Here is a 3,778-nt window from a genome sequence, read left to right on the forward strand (position 1 = left end):
TATCCGTCAGGGTACCATGGCTCCACAAGTAAAACAGAATCAGGGAACGAAGCAAAAATTCCAGGGAAAGTCAAAGGGGAACCCCAAGCATCACAAACCCAAGTCAGAGCCTACGACTGTCTATCCCGCAATCACGAACACTCCCACCCCATCCAAGCCCTACAGTGGAACCCTGCCCCGCTGTACGAAATGCAACTTTCATCATGCCGGAAATTGCAGGGATATAACTTGTAACAACTGTGGCGCGAAAGGACACATCGCAAGGTACTGTAAAAAGACACCAAACACAACGAACACAACCACCATTGCGGGAGGAAGCCGTAACTGCTTCGAATGCAACCAACCAGGACACTTTAGGAAGGACTATCCAAAATTGAAAAATCAGGGGGGGCAAAGGAAGAGCATTTATGATCACTGCAGGAGATGCTTGCCAGGAACCAACCGTGGTTACTGGTACGTTTCCTATCAACAATATTTATGCTTCTGTATTTTTTGATACTGGTGCCGATAAGAGTTTCATTGACCATAAGTTTAGAAGCATGCTAAACCATAAATCCTGCAAACTTAATGAGGCTTACACGGTAGAAATGGCGAATGGCCAAATAGAAAGTACCTTAGAAATACTTACAAATTGCCTTCTCACCTTGAATAACCACACATTTCACGTCAACTTAATACCTATGACCATTGGTAGTTTCGATGTGATTATCGGAATGGACTGGTTATCGCCACACCGAGCAGAAGTACTATGCTATGAGAAAGACGTCAGATTGCCCCTACCCAACGATGAAGCTATTGTGATTTACGGAGATAAATCAGGGAAGAATTTAAGAGTTATATCTTGTATGAAGGCAAGAAAGTGCTTGCAGAAGAGATGCTTCGCTTTCTTGGCCCACGTGGTGGATATGCAAGGCAAGGGTACGAAAATCAAAGATATCCCGCAAGTGTGCGACTACCCGGATGTATTTCCGGAGGACTTACCTGGACTACCCCTAGTCAGGCAGGTTAAATTCCGAATCGACTTAATACCGGATGCCGCGCCAGTGGCAAGATCTCCTTATCGCCTGGCACCATCGGAAATGCAAGAACTATCCAGTCAACTTTAGGAACTAATTGATAAAGGCTTTATCCGGCCAAGCTTTTCACCATGGGGAGCTCCGGTATTGTTTGTCAAAAAGAAAGATGGGTCGTTCAGGATGTGCATCGACTATCGAGAGCTGAACAAACTCACCGTCAAAAATCGATACCCCCTCCCGAGGATCGATGACCTGTTCGATCAGCTGCAAGGATCCTGCTACTACTCGAAGATCGATCTGAGACCTGGTTATCATCAACTTAGAATTCAAGAAGAAGATATTCCAAAGACGGCATTCAGAACCCGGTATGGTCACTACGAGTTTCTGGTTATGCCCTTCGGCCTGACCAACGCACCAACTGTATTCATGGATCTTATGAATCGAGTGTGCAAACCCTATCTCGACAAATTCGTGATCATCTTTATCGATGACATTTTAATATACTCGCGAACAAAGGAAGAACATGGCCAACACTTGAGATTGATTCTGGAACTACTAAGGAAGGAGAAGCTTTATGCAAAAATCTCAAAATGTGAATTCTGGATAAACGAAGTGCATTTTCTCGGTCATGTGGTCAGCAACAAGGGGATACATGTTGACCCTGCGAAGGTTGAAGCGATTAGGGATTGGAAGGCACCAACAACGCCAACCGAAATACGCCAATTCCTAGGGCTCGCATGGTATTATCGGAGATTCATCGAGAACTTCTCTAGAATAGCCAAACCTCTCACCACTCTAACCCAAAAGGACAAGAAATTCGACTGGGGAGACAGCCAGGAGTCTGCTTTCCAAAGGTTGAAACAATCATTATGCAGTGCACCGATTCTATCCCTCCCAGAGGGAACGGAGGACTTCGTAGTATTCTGCAACGCTTCTCGTCAAGGATTAGGTTGCATACTAATGCAAAGAGATAAGGTTATTGCATATGCATCCAGACAACTTAAGCCCAATGAGATGAACTACACTACCCATGATCTGGAATTGGGAGTTGTAGTGTTTGCCTTAAAAATCTGGAGGCACTACCTATACGGAACGAAGTGCGTTGTGTTCACCGATCACAAAAGCCTCCAACACATCTTCGATCAGAAAGAGCTCAACATGAGACAATGAAGGTGGGTAGAACTGCTAAATGATTACGAATGCGAGATTCGTTATCACCCTGGTAAAGCAAATGTCGTAGCAGACGCTTTAAGCAGGAAAGAACGAGCAAAACCACTTCGCGTAAAGGCTCTAACCCTAACAATCCACTCTAATCTGAGCGCCCAGATTCGGGACGCCCAACTAGAAGCCCTCAAACCCGAAAATATCGCGGAAGAAAACCTGCGGGGTATGGACAAGCAGTTCGACATCAAGGAAGACGGAACGCGATATTTCATGAACCGAATTTGGACCCCGAGGTTTGGTGAAGTCAGGAACCTGGTTTTAAACGAAGCTCATAAGTCAAGATATTCGATACATCCCGGATCAGACAAGATGTATCTCGACCTTAAAAGGCTATATTGGTGGCCTAACATGAAGGCAGAGATTGCCATGTATGTCGGTAAATGCCTGACTTGTGCCAAGGTCAAGGCAGAATACCAAAAACCATCAGGATTGCTACAACAACCATCGCTCCGGAATGGAAATGGGAACAAATAGCAATGGACTTCATAACGAAATTGCCAAAGACTTCGAGCGGTCATGACACCATTTGGATTGTGGTTGACCGTTTGACCAAGTCTGCCCATTTCCTAGCCATTAAAGACACCGACAAGATGGAGAACTCACCAGGACCTATATCAAGGAAATAGTCAGATTGCACGGGGTACCAATATCTATTATCTTGGACCGAGATAGCAGATTCACTTCTAGATTCTGGCAAACCCTGCAGAGGGCTCTAGGCACCAAACTCGACATGAGTACTGCGTATCATCCTCAGACAGATGGACAGAGTGAGAGGACGAAACAAACCCTGGAGGACATGCCCCGCGCTTGTGTGATAGACTTTGGTAATGCATGGGATGTCCACTTACCACTAGTTGAATTTTCATATAATAATAGTTATCACACTAGCATTCAGGTTCCACCATTCGACGCCTTATACGGGCGCAAATGCCGTTCTCCACTATGCTGGGCAGAAATTGGCGATACACAACTGGCTGGAAAGCATGCAGGAGATACTTTACGTACTGGCCCTGAAATCATTCAGGAAACCACAAAAAAAAAAATTTCAGATCAGGGAAAGGTTAAAGGCCGCACGTAGTCGTCAGAAAATCTACGCTGATGTGAGACGTAAACCCCTTGAATTCGAAGTAGGTGGCCGTGTACTACTGAAAGTCGCACCATGGAAAGGTGTCATTAGATTTGGGAAAAGAGGCAAACTGAACCCTCGATACATCGGACCTTTTGAAATCTGGGCAAGGATTGGTCCAGTGGCTTATAAGCTCAAACTACCGCAAGAACTCAACAAAGTCCACGATACTTTCCACGTATGCAATCTCAAAAAGTGTCTCTCTGATGAGAACCTTGTGATTCCTCTCTAGGAAATACAACTCAACACTAAACTTCACTTCGTAGAAGAACCAGTAGAGATCATGGATAGAGAAATCAAACGCCTCAAACAAAGCCGCATACGTATAGTTAAAGTCCGATGGAACTCACGAAGAGGGCCAGAGTTTACTTGGGAACGCGAAGACCAAATGAAGCAGAAGTACCCACAACTG

General features: G+C 45.1%; 1 protein-coding gene across 1 annotated transcript; it reads left to right on the forward strand.

The window, feature by feature from the left end:
* Positions 1 to 407: 407 nt before the first annotated feature.
* Positions 408 to 1,106, forward strand: LOC145127818 (uncharacterized). The gene has a single exon (XM_079062943.1). It carries the CDS (start codon positions 408 to 410, stop codon positions 1,104 to 1,106), a length of 699 nt encoding a protein of 232 aa, XP_078919069.1.
* The last annotated feature ends 2,672 nt before the right edge of the window (positions 1,107 to 3,778 follow it).

The sequence above is a fragment of the Lactuca virosa genome, chromosome 1 (assembly GCF_052849685.1).
Source record: "Lactuca virosa cultivar CGN04683 chromosome 1, Lactuca_virosa_CGN04683_v6, whole genome shotgun sequence".
Classification (NCBI taxonomy): Eukaryota; Viridiplantae; Streptophyta; class Magnoliopsida; order Asterales; family Asteraceae; genus Lactuca; species Lactuca virosa.

What these genes read in the sequence shown, in the direction of transcription:
- LOC145127818 (XM_079062943.1), top strand. Translation starts at nt 408, where the DNA reads ATGATCACTGCAGGAGATGCTTGCCAGGAACCAACCGTGGTTACTGGT.